Source organism: Mytilus edulis, chromosome 12, assembly GCF_963676685.1.
Source record: "Mytilus edulis chromosome 12, xbMytEdul2.2, whole genome shotgun sequence".
NCBI classification, from domain to species: domain Eukaryota; kingdom Metazoa; phylum Mollusca; class Bivalvia; order Mytilida; family Mytilidae; genus Mytilus; species Mytilus edulis.
The window spans coordinates 21559457-21571273 of NC_092355.1; the positions used below are offsets into that span (position 1 = coordinate 21559457).

The 11817-nt window shown below is 35.5% G+C and overlaps 1 protein-coding gene across 3 annotated transcripts; it reads left to right on the forward strand.

The window, feature by feature from the left end:
* Positions 1-253: 253 nt before the first annotated feature.
* On the forward strand, positions 254-9388 carry LOC139498014 (zinc finger protein 862-like). 3 transcript variants are annotated; one of them, XM_071286306.1, is made up of 7 exons: positions 7019-7137; positions 7362-7508; positions 7635-7864; positions 8033-8271; positions 8744-8867; positions 9041-9147; positions 9264-9388. In XM_071286306.1, exons 2-7 carry the CDS (start codon positions 7434-7436, stop codon positions 9338-9340), a joined length of 852 nt encoding a protein of 283 aa, XP_071142407.1. In that variant the 5' UTR covers positions 7019-7137; positions 7362-7433; the 3' UTR covers positions 9341-9388. The 3 variants fall into 3 exon arrangements, 1 of the variants encoding a protein (XP_071142407.1); XR_011657787.1 differs by lacking the exons at positions 8033-8271; positions 9041-9147; positions 9264-9388 and adding exons at positions 254-505; positions 5891-6461 and having other exon boundaries at positions 6797-7137; positions 8744-8853; XR_011657788.1 differs by lacking the exons at positions 8033-8271; positions 9041-9147; positions 9264-9388 and adding an exon at positions 5615-6461 and having other exon boundaries at positions 6797-7137; positions 8744-8853.
* Positions 9389-11817: the final 2429 nt, after the last annotated feature.

The following is an 11817-nucleotide window of genomic DNA, read 5'->3' on the forward strand; positions in this document are numbered from 1 at the left end:
ATACTGTGAATCTTAGTTCACGTATCAATATTATTCATAAATCATCTATATTCAGCTTAAACTACTGCACCACCAAAGCTTATGGTAGCGATGTATGGCCAGAGCAAAGCTAATACTTTCTATGTGCCTATTATATCCAGGCAGTTTCAACTGTATAGTCTGAAATTAATAGCGTAGGACACAGCCAGTCGCCTGGTCGCCAAATGCGAGTAAAACCTTGATTGGACGACTAGAAATTGTCAAAAGATGTATAGTTAGTGGCCCAAAAATAAATCATTGGGCGAGTACATTTTTACACTCAAAAATCGTATTTTACTACTATAAATAACGACCCCAACTTCGGACAGGTACACGCATTTGTGGAAACCTCTGGGTCACGCCGTTAAAACGTGCAAGTGCACCCGATTTAACCGAGACTCAACGTGGCGAATACAAGCAAGGGATGGGGATTTTTGAAAAGAATCCCATCAACGGATGCAAAGAAGCAGCCGTCAAAGTATGCAAAGTAAGTAACTTATGTATTTTCATAAAGTGTATGTAATATCCTACTTTATCATTGTAAGAATTGAGTTATCTCTCTTGGGACACAGACCTATGTAGTTGTACTACATATCTGTTCCGTATCTGTTTTGTATAATACTATGATTATGCTACTTCCTTATTAAATCCATGTGCAAGTCCATTGTCTTTGTCTGAACGCCTAAACCTATAAACTACCAGAATATCACAATGGCGACGAGGTAAAACAAAGAACCTAAGCAAAAAAACCATGGCAGGATCACTCCCACCATATCCAACCTTTGATTATGCCAGTGACAAATCAAACGCAGGTCCCAGATGGGAAAGATGGGTATCACGACTGGAAAATTTGTTTGTTGGCCTTAAAATCGAAAATGAAGAACGCAAACGTGCCCTACTCCTTCACTACGCTGGGGAGAGTGTGTATGACATTTATGATGCAGAAAAGGGGGAAACTGAAGCTTCGTATACTGCCACAAAGCAAGTGTTAACTACGTACTTTGAACCGAAGAAAAATACTCAAATGGAGGTATATAAATTCCGTACACATAAACAAAAAGAAGGACAATCACTTGACGAATTCGTAACAGAACTAAGAAAACTAGCAAAAACATGTGAGTTCACAAACGTTGATAAGGAAATCCTTTCACAAGTTATACAAAATTGCAAGTCTAACAGATTACGCAGGAGAGCTCTGCGAGAGCCAGACAAAACTCTGAATGATATATTAACACTTGGAAGAACTCTTGAAATGGCTGACACTCAAGCTACTGAAATGGAGAGAGAAACAACTGTAAACAAAATTACAAACACAAACAAGACATATCCAAAGACAAATTATAAACAACAAAGAGGTCAACAGGCATCATCATCATATCATAATCCAAATTACTCTCATCGCCCAACTAGACAGACACAATGCAGAAATTGTGGTGGCCAATTTCCTCATAAAAATGGACCATGCCCAGCAAATGGCAAAACATGCAATGCATGTCACAAACAAAATCACTTTGCTAAAGTATGTCGAGGCAAAAGCAAACAAAATAAATACACAAGAGACAGACGGGTACATGAAATACAGACAGAAACGTCCCAAAGAGAATCATATCAAGCAAGTCTGGATAGTTCAGATGAAGAATATTCATATAGTATTAAAGAGGCAGTATGCTCAATAAAGAAATCACCCTTCACTATGATCAAAGTAAATAACACAACATGTTCAATGATGATAGACACTGGTGCGACAGTCAATATCTTGGATGATAAAACACATAAAAACATTGGCTCTCCAAAACTGAACAAAAATGACATAAAACTTTTGCCTTATGGAGGGGGCAAACCTCTTGAAGTCACAGGAGCATGTGAGCTAGGAGTAGAAACAAAACACAAATATGGTGTACACAAGTTTTACGTAGTGAGAGGTGGACACGGCGCATTGATTGGCTATCCTACTGCATCACAACTAGGACTTGTTAAAATAATTCAACCGATAAGTATACAAGCTCCCGAGAAGAGATATCCTGATGTGTTCAGGGATGAAATTGGAAAATACACAGGTGGTTCAGTAAAACTACATATTGACACTGACATCAGACCGGTTGCGCAAAGAAACAGAAAAACAGCATTTCACATTAGACCAAAGGTAGAGAAGGAAATTCAAAAATTACTAGATCAAGACATTATAGAGAAAATAGGGAATACCCCAACACCCTGGGTGTCACCGATTGTAACACCACCAAAGAAAAACCCTGAAGAGATACGTCTGTGTGTAGATATGCGTGAGGCCAACAAGGCCATTATAAGAGAAAGACACTTATTACCGACAGTTGAGGAGCTCATTCATGATTTAAATCACGCTTCAGTCTTTAGTAAACTAGATTTGAGAGCAGGGTATCACCAACTAGAACTACAAGAGCCCTCTAGATATATCACAACATTCAGTACACACATGGGATTATTTAGATATAAGAGACTTAATTTTGGCATCTCTTCAGCATCAGAAATTTTTCAAGAGACAATTAGGTGCGTAATACAAAACGTGCAAAATGCAAAGAACATTTCAGACGATATCATTATATATGGAAAATCTCAAGAAGAGCACGACGAAGCTCTTAACGATACACTACAAGCTCTACAAAGAAACGGGTTAACAGTTAACAAAGCCAAATGCGAGTTTAACAAGAGTAAAGTTACATTTTTTGGAGTCGTATTTTCAAAAGAGGGTATTTCACCAGACCCGTGTAAAGTCAAGGCAGTCAAAGATGCCACACCGCCAACGACAGTTCCAGAACTTCGTAGCTTCCTTGGAATGACAAATTATTCATCTAGATTTATAAGAAACTATGCTTCTATTTGTGAACCATTAAGAAGGTTAACACGACACAACATGGACTGGGAATGGACTCCTGAGCAACAAAACGCATTTGACAATCTTAAAACTGAGCTATCTAGTGAGACAGTAATAACTTATTTCAATCCTTCTCTACAAACAGACATATATGTTGACGCTAGTCCAGTTGGACTTGGAGCAATTATCTCTCAAAATCAAAAGACAATAGCATATGCAAGCAGAGCATTAACAGATGTAGAGTCCAGGTACAGTCAAACAGAAAGAGAGGCACAGGCCATAGTATGGGCCTGTGAACATTTTGACATTTTTATCCGTGGAGCTAAAAATGTAAATATCATAACTGATCATAAGCCGCTAGAGAGGATATGGCAAAAGGCCAAAATACCACTGAGAATAGAAAGATGGGGTTTACGTCTGCAACCCTATAAGCTTACAATCAAGTATCAGCCAGGGCGGGATAATCCTTCAGATTACATGTCCCGTCATCCTATTGCTATGTGTAGCAAGACGCGATCACACGAGGAGAAGGTTGCTGAACAATATGTGAACTTTATTGCAAATCAGGCAATTCCAAAAGCAATGTCGCTAAGCGAAGTCAAAGGCGCAAGTTTGACCGATAGAACACTTCAAAAAGCTATTGAATTAACAAGAAATGGAAAGTGGTACGAGTTAAAGAAATTAGATGATCCCAATTTAGATATTCAAGAACTTCAAGTATATCGCAGCATTCAAGATGAACTTGTTGTTCATGATGAAAACATTTTACTTAGAGACAATAGAATTGTTATGCCAATGTCACTTCGTGACCGTGCAGTTAGTCTTGCACACGAAGGCCATCAAGGACTAACAAAGACAAAAGCGTTTATCAGATCAAAAATTTGGTTTCCCGGCATCAACGACAGAGTAGATTCACTCATCAAAGATTGCATAGCATGTCAAGCTCTAACACGTTCTAAGCTAATGGAACCACTCAAAATGTCAGAAATGCCAGGAGAACCATGGACTGCACTAAGCGCAGATTTCTGTGGTCCACTACCGTCTGGAGACTACCTATTTGTGATAACAGACGAATATTCTAGATATCCTGTAGTTGAGATAATAAGATCCACATCAGGTCACACTGTCATACCAGTGTTGGACAAAGTCCTAGCGGCATATGGGATTCCAAAAATACTAAAGACCGACAATGGAAGTCCGTTTAATTCATATGAATTTAGAGAATATGCTGCCAGCATAGGATTTTCACACAGGAGAATCACGCCAAGATGGCCACGGGCTAATGCTCAAGCAGAATCGTTTAACAAACCCATGATGAAAAACATAAAAGCAGCAGAGGTAGAGAGGAAAAGTTGGAAACAATCAATGTATAGATTTTTACGGCAATACCGCAATACTCCACATAGTTCAACAGGAGTAAATCCTTTCAAATTGCTGTTCGGAAGGGAAACAAACACAAAATTACCGAGCATACCAAAAGAAAAACGACCAGAACTAGATGAATATGCACGCCAAAACGATGAAAACGCAAAGACACGAATGAAACATTTAGCTGATCTGAAAAATAAAGCTAAGTCAAATGACATTGAAGAAGGAGACACTGTGTTAATTAGAAATGAAGTTAAGAAGAACAAATTAACACCGATATTTGATCCAAGACCTCAAACCGTCATCAAGAAGAAAGGAACCATGATAACTGTTTCGGACAGCGAAAAGCAAACAACACGCAATGCTTCATTCTTCAAAAGTACAAAACACAGTGCCAAATTCTCCGATCAATTGGATGAAGAAGAAGAACTTGATATTGAAATTCATCCGAAGGAGGAAAACAAAATAAAATCTCCAATTCAAAGTCGTCCAACACGTATCCGAAAACCACCATCATATCTTGAAGATTATGTAAAGTGAGGGGCATAATAATCCCCTAAATATGCATTCAAACAGGATATTGTGATGGGGCATAATAATCCCCTCTTTTTAAAAGTGCATAATAGTTATTGTTCATTATAGAAATTTAGTATTAGTTATTCAGAAATAGATTTGCAATGTGTGATGACCAAAACCTGATGAACATTTCAGATGAGATCTACAGAAAAACTTTCAGATAAACAATACAAACTTGAACATTTGATTGCTTAACTTTTATATTGACATTTAATTATTTCAGTAATTACAAATACAACATTAATAGACAATCAATAATATAAATCCGTCCGATATTTATATTTGTTTATATGATCATAATACTCATTGTTTCATTTGCATAATATAGAAGTTCTCATCCATACATTTATTTAATCATTCTTTTGTGAAAAAGGTATATGTCAATCATTTTTCTATTTTTATTTTGTTAAATGATAATCTAGTCATAGAAAAAGATTTTCTAGTCATTTTAGAATCTAGTCTTTATTTTTAAATTTTATAATTCTCTTTTGAAATTTATCTTATTATAGATTCATAAATTCAACAAAGGGAGGAATGTAATATCCTACTTTATCATTGTAAGAATTGAGTTATCTCTCTTGGGACACAGACCTATGTAGTTGTACTACATATCTGTTCCGTATCTGTTTTGTATAATACTATGATTATGCTACTTCCTTATTAAATCCATGTGCAAGTCCATTGTCTTTGTCTGAACGCCTAAACCTATAAACTACCAGAATATCACAGTGTAAGTCTTCGTCGCTGTTTCCTATTTGGTCAGTCGTAGTTTATGTATCTGCAGTACAGCGGGTTGACGCCGAATTGATTTAGTACAGTAAGACAAATTATTTACGTTTGTAAATTATACTAAAATGTATTTTAATTTTGTTTGGCATTGACACTTTAGAAAATACAACCTGTTCAGTTGAAAATGACTGACAAAATTAAGTTTTAACTTGACAAATATATCGACTAGAATATCGCGGAAATTCCCAGTGCTATTTTTAGATCAATTCGTAGAAAATTGTTTATTTTTAAACTCAACAACAAACCGCAAGTTATCAAGAGCAAGGTGATTCAAATAAATATTTTTTGTAGGTATGAACAAAACAGATCACAAAGAAAGGTCCAAGAAGGCTGGAAAACAGGAAGACCATGGTTGTCTATTGAAAAAATTAATAATTTGATGAGTTGTACGTGGTGCGAACAGCAATGGACCACGGCAAAGCTTGAAACTTTGAAATCCCATGAAACAAGCAATATCCATATAAAGAATAGGGACATTATAGCTGGGAAATCAAAAGCAGCTGATTGTATGGAAACAGAAGCCATGAAGTGTGTTGAATCACTGAACAAAGCTGTAATGGATAAATTATCTTTATTGTTTAGGAATGCCCATGCTTTGTCTTTGGCTGGTAGACCCTTCTCTGATTTTGAGTGGATGTCTAAACTAGATCAAATGAAAGGCTTAGATGTTGGGAAAACCTACCTGAACAGGAAACGGGCAAAAGAATTTACAGACTGCATTGCTAAAGTCCAGATGAATACCATCAAAGACAATATTCACAAGGCCAAATTTGTATCTATACTATCAGATGGAAGCACAGATGCTAGTATAACAGAAATTGAAATGATCTATACCAGAGTCTGTGTAAATGGAATTGTTCAGGTATTATAGAATTCATAATCTTTGTTGGTCTTGATCTATTAGTATTAATATACGACATGATTTATAATATAATAATTCTGTCAAAAGCCTTTTCATTTAAATGGAATAATGCTGGCTTATCTTTATAATGGCATAATGTTCATCTTCGTTTTTTCTCTCTCATATTAATAGTACATAATTGGTTACAAGCAGTATATTCAAACTTGCTTGGTTTATAACTTCTAGACTAATGCATACTCCTGGTTTGAAACATGTATCTTATTTAGATCTTTCATGTGTATTCATCATATCAACCTTGATTTCATGTTGTATCTTACAATGTATGTCTTTTTCAGGTGTTTTTTGTTAACACAGCCTATGTAGCTAAAAGTGATGCATCTGGTATCATTGAGGCAATGAAACGATCTGTTGAAAAGTTGGATGTCCCATGGGATGATTTTACCAAGAAACTTGTTGGAATGGGAAGTGATGGGGCATCAGTCATGCTTGGCTGTAACAATGGTGTTGCTGCACACTTAAGAAGAATTCAGCCTGTTATGGTGGCAGTTCACTGCTATGCCCACAAGTTGGAGTTAGCTTTCAAAGATGCCATTAAGCATGTGCCACTGGATAGCAAGGTGACTACTTGTCTGTTACAAGGACTGTACTACTTGTACCACAATAGTGCACTGAACAGGTAAGTCTTTTATTATTTCAAAGTTTTAGCATTATTTCAAAGTTTTAGCTTCATTAGCATTCAATCAATGCAGCATGTAACAATAAAGTGAGCTGGAGTGTATATATTCAAAACATTAATAAAACATATTTTATGATATTTTTTTAAATTGGTTACATGTACAGGTATGTATTAAGTTTATTGTTGTGACAGTGCATAATTCATTTCTGAAACATTTTTTTCAGGTCCAACCTCAAAGATTCTTTTAAATCCCTTGGCATGAAAGTTGTTTTGCCCACAAGAATTGGAGGCACACGATGGGTTGGCCATCTCTTGAGAGCGTTGATCAATTTTATGTCTGGCTACCAGCCATTAAGAAGCACCTTGAGCAGGTAGGTTTTTTTTTATAATCATTTACTGACAAATATGCTTTTTTAATAATGTATGCATGTTACATTTACACATTCATACTATGTTTAAATGTTTCACATTTATTTTTAAATATTATTTTTTTACAGGTATGTGCATCTGCTACACACAAAGTATCCAACAGCACTAGTGGAAAAGCTAAAGGCCTTTTGAAATTGATAACATCCAGAGATATAATACTATATTGCCATTTTATGGCAGATATAGCTACCATTCTGTCCAGAGTGTCAAAGGTTTTCCAAGTTCGAGAATGTTGTGCTGCAGACATTCATGGCATTATTTCAGAAACCAGCATGCTGATCAATGTATATGCAACAAAGTAAGTCTATTTGATTCATAAAAAATATCTAAATTTACAGTTCGGTTAAGATAAGTTAGATGTAATATATATTTTTTATAATTATTTTCTCCTTTTCTTTTTCACTTGAATGTTCATCAAGTATATTCATTATTTAACCACATTGTGTTATATACTGCACTGTTTTAGAGATGGACCATATCTTAGTAAGGCTAAACAGATTCTTAATCTTAATGAGGAAACATCATCAATGAGACAAAGACCTGGGGAGTCTTTTCCAGCTGCCCGAAGGAATCTGGTTGCAGGGTTATCGGTCAGCTTGAAAAACAGATTTGAGTTAGATGACATTATACAAGCTATGGCTATAGCCAATTTTCATACATGGCCGTTACCTAATTCTGAGGCTGATAACACTAAAGAGATAGAAGGTTACAACAAAAAGTGCATGATGTTTACTGTGTTCTTTAGTTTCATGCATGATTACAACAAAAAGTGCATGATGTTTACTGTGTTCTTTAGTTTCATGCATGATCTAGATGTTTTGTTCCAAAAGTCAGAATGTCAGATACATTTTGTTGTCTTCAAAATGTATGGGCACATTCTGACAGCTTGCAGTTCTATGTTCTGTTATTTATTTTTATTTGTGTTTGTTTTCAATATTAAATTCTTAGATTCCATTTCTATTGTTTTGCTCTTCATGTCTTATTTGATGTAAAGCAGTTCATTCAAGTGAATGTATTCCATTACCGACAAACATAGAAGTATGCCAATAATGATATATAATATTATATAGAAAATAACAAACAAGATTGTTGACACCAGTTTAATACATTCATGTTTTGACAATTTATTTTATATTAAAGAAAGCTATAAAATAAATAATGGACTATTTAATTTCAGATTTTGGGGATGACCATCTTCCAGTCATATTGTCTCATTTTGAGACAAGTTTGAAAAATGGAGCAGTAGATGAAATTGAAGCTGTCCTGGAATGGACAGCTTTAAAAAGTACTCTTTATGCAAGGTATTAAATTATTACTGGCACTATAACATTTTTAATATTCATTATGATCATGTGATGTATATCCTGTTCTTAATTGATTACCAAAACAAGTTATTCTCTGAAATTATTTTAAAAGTTAGCTATTTTTTTTCAAAACAAGTTTTTGCATCATTTTATTTTTTTTCTGTTTTCAGTCAGTCCAATGAGATTCAACACCTGACATGGCAAAGGGTTAATCGGATGTTTCCAGCTAGATATTCCAATATACTTGCTGTGATGGATTTGCTATTGACAATTCCAGGTAAAAAAAAACTTGAATGAATAGTAGTATTAAAATTAGTAAAAATAATTAAAACAAGCATCTGACAATTCATCCTGCATAGCTGTTTAACTTATGATTATTTTGAATAATTGTAGGTTCTTCTTCTGAATGTGAGAGAGGATTCAGACATATGAAGTCCTTGAAAACCACTTTCAGAGGATTGTTTAAGTGAAGACTCTTTGGCAAGTCAAATGTGCATTAAACTGCATTCACCTTCAATAGAAGCGTAAGTATACTTTGTGTCATTTTGGTCTTTTGTGGATAGTTTTTTCATTGGCAATCATACCACATCTTCTTTTTATACACCTGATTATATTTTCATTGAATAGACAGCATATTTAGAATGAGATATAATAACAGAAATACAAGGCAGCTCCAACACTTTCCAAACTTTAAAACAACATTTAAACAAAACAATGTCTAAGAGAAATCATGACTTGGTTTGGGCACTAGCTGATGTATCAAATGCAATAAATACATTATTTACTTTAATCCATTAGATAGGTCAGGAACATTACTTTGACTGATCTATTTTAATAATAATTTAAAAATTTTCAGCTTTGATCCTGTTCCAGCCATACGGCTTTGGAATGCTGGTGGTCTAAGACCACTATACATGGATTCCAAGGAGCGAAACTTGATCAGAGTTGCAAAACAATCAGTGAATTCTGATATTAATGAAAGAATAGCAACATAAACTGAATCCCACCATGTGGATGAAGAAGAAGATTATTTATCAGTGGGGGCTGCAGCAGACAAAGAAGACTTGGTCCAAGATGATGAGAATGGAGCAGATAGTGACCATGATGACCAGTTTAGCGATAATGAAGACTATGGGAATGAGGGGAGGGTTTATAGGGTTATGTGTCGGGAGGGTTTGATAGAAGAATAAAAAAATCTATTGATATTGCTTTTTTTGCTTTTTTTTCCCTCAACTCTGAAATTTTTTTTAGCAAAATAATTGGGCTACCAATATGTATTTTGGGCCTGTGAAGGAATTTTTTTACTGGCCCAAAAAAAAATTGTCCTACACTGTATACTAGTGTTCAACTGGTCATGTGCATGGGTGAATCATAAAATCATGTATTTACTGTCATGTATATGATTTACATGAATAAGATTAAAAATAATGTATTCGTGTACTTTTTTTTATGCACCTTTGGTATCTTTCGTCCCTCTTTTATTACCACTGGGTTGATGTCTCTGCTGGTGGACATTTTGTCCCCGAGGACATCATCCGCCCAGTAGCAAAACTACAATTGCATGAACTTACGAAGATCAAACAGGAAACTGGCTCGGACGTCGCCCAGTATAAAAAGGTCCGAAACAGACGTCACCATGGACACGGTGTCGTCTGATATGGCAGGTGTCCCCTCATCACCAGACATGACAAATATCTCAAACACGACTCATTCAGATCATCGTCCTAGTGACAATAGCAATATTACACATATACAGCCATGTTCAGTTCTCCTTAAAGACATTTTGGTTTTTGATGACACAGTACAACACTGTCGCATTTCAAAATGTGAGACCAAAGGCTGCAAAACATGTGCTATTTTAATTACAGATGCTGAATTCACTAGCAATTTGACCAAGAAGTCATATTTTACCAGAAGTTACGATGATCTGAATTGTAAATCGATAAATGTCGTCTACGGATTAGAGTGCAACCTTTGCGGCTTGGTATACGTCGGTGAAACGAAAGGAAGGCTAAACAAACGTATGTGCGGTCATAGATCAGACATTAACCTCAATGCTAACGACATTCTATACCAGCATTTCAATCAGCCCGATCATTCCATCGTTTCTATGACAGTTCGCATTATCGAAAAGATATACCATAGCTCTAACAATCCTAATCTTTCAACGACTCTCCGTAGACAAAAAGAAGACTACTGGATTAGACAATTGGGAACTGCAACACCGTATGGTTGCAATGACAAAATTGATGGTATAGGTATTCTATCTAGTCCTTCGTGTAACTCGGTGAATGTGATGAATATTTTCAACTCGACTCCTCGACGTAGACGCAGTCATGGTCATCGTCATTATACATCACCTTCTCTGCATGATGTCTCTATTAATGACTTGCTGTCATTCATACAAAAGCCGTTAGGTATTCATCACATTCGCACGAAACTTTATTCATTACCCCTTTCAAAACTTAATTCTCTGTTCAATTTATGTTTGGAATCCACTGTTACAAACCCTCATTCAAACCAATACAAACTTCAAGCTATAATTTCGGATATTGCAAGTCACAGACTTTTCAAGCCAGTTCGCATTGGAAAAGATGAAAAAGAGAAAAGATCTTTTCTAAATCTTTCCTTTGCCAATAAAGGTCTCGATGGCGTCAACCTAGGCAATATCCTTCATCATAAATTAGTTCAATCGAAAATACCTCCTTATTTCAAAGACCAGTCTGTACCAATAATTTCTTATACCTATACCAAACCTATTGCAACTAAAATTTTCAATTACAAACGCGTTTTGCAGAATCTCGATATTGACGACTTCAAGTCTAAACCTCCTGATTGCACTTGTGCTAGTTCCCAATTCATATATAATCCTGCTGGCCACGTTATTACCGGTGACCTTAACATTGTTAATAACACTTCTCTACGAAATGTGTTATCGAAAGGTCCG